Genomic DNA, 1,077 nt, shown 5'->3' with positions numbered 1-1,077 from the left:
CTTCGAGCCGAGCCGGACCGCTCGAGCCAAAGAAGCCGTGGCTGCAGTCATTTATCATCGGCCAACCACCATTATTGCATAAATTCTTCTAGTGCGACAACAACGAGATCGATCGCTAGCTACACTATACTAGTAGTACATTCCGAAGTTGACTACAGTTGTACGAATACAAGGTTTGAGACTCTGAATACGAATCCTTCCTGTTTGCGAGCCCCATCGGCTCCACGGCTCAAGCGGCTCGGCTCGAGCTGGCTCCAAAAGCCAACGGCTCAGGCTCCACTTTTCGAGCCGGATTGTGGAGAGGCCAACACCTCGTCAGAGGCGAGGTGATGACGGGTGCGACGTGGGGTAAAGTTGCAGTTCATACTCAGGTAGTACATACCAGTACCGGTATAATTTAATCCACAGGACTACCACGCCTTGTACAGCCACTTGCGACCCTCTCACGTGTTCTTAGAGGTAATTGGACTGAGCATGTCGAGATTATACTCGAATTCATCATGGAGGTTAGGGTCGTTCAACTGAATGTACAAGTTCTCCAGCTAGTCGCTTGACCGCAAATACAAATCCCGCAATCGACGAAGCTCCTCTCGCGCCGCATGCGCCAACTGATCCGACTCGATCGACGACTGCCGAGGCTCCGTGTACACGACCCGTCCGAGGCGTCGGGGCAAAAGCCGACCACAGAGCCTGCCCGTGCCCAGCTTCTTGGAGACGCGCATCGGACAGCAGCCAAGCTCACCGGTAACGAACCCGCGCAGCTTCGACCCGTCACGGAGATGCAAGTACCCGCACATGAACGCCTCCACGAGCTTGAACGCGTAGAGCTCTTCGTCGTAGCGCCAGTGGCGGCCGTTGGGCGCTTGCGCAAACGACCGTCTGCGCTGTGGCCGCGACGTGACGCTGAGCGACGCCGCCGTCTCCAAGAACGAGCGGCGGAGCTCGTTCAAGTGAAGAAGAGTCGTTTGGACGCTCTTCACAGTGTGATAGCGCCCGCGGTGCAGACACAAACAACAGCGAGGGGAGAGCCGTCTCCCGTGAAGCAGGCAGTTGTATTGGGCTTACACCACAGAGGCA

General features: G+C 56.5%; 1 protein-coding gene across 1 annotated transcript; it reads left to right on the top strand.

Annotated features, from left to right (window-relative positions):
- Positions 1 to 599: 599 nt before the first annotated feature.
- SDRG_09945 (hypothetical protein) lies at positions 600 to 954 on the top strand (the record flags this gene model as incomplete). The annotated part of the gene is made up of 2 exons (XM_008615912.1): positions 600 to 785; positions 841 to 954. The coding sequence occupies 2 exons, from the start codon at positions 600 to 602 to the stop codon at positions 952 to 954; spliced, it is 300 nt and encodes a 99-aa protein (XP_008614134.1).
- Between the last annotated feature and the right edge of the window lie 123 nt (positions 955 to 1,077).

This window comes from Saprolegnia diclina (genome assembly GCF_000281045.1).
Source record: "Saprolegnia diclina VS20 unplaced genomic scaffold supercont1.33, whole genome shotgun sequence".
Lineage (NCBI taxonomy): Eukaryota > Oomycota > Saprolegniomycetes > Saprolegniales > Saprolegniaceae > Saprolegnia > Saprolegnia diclina.
The sequence above is the reverse complement of the archived record's forward strand: the minus strand, read 5'-3'. Positions and strand labels throughout refer to the sequence as shown.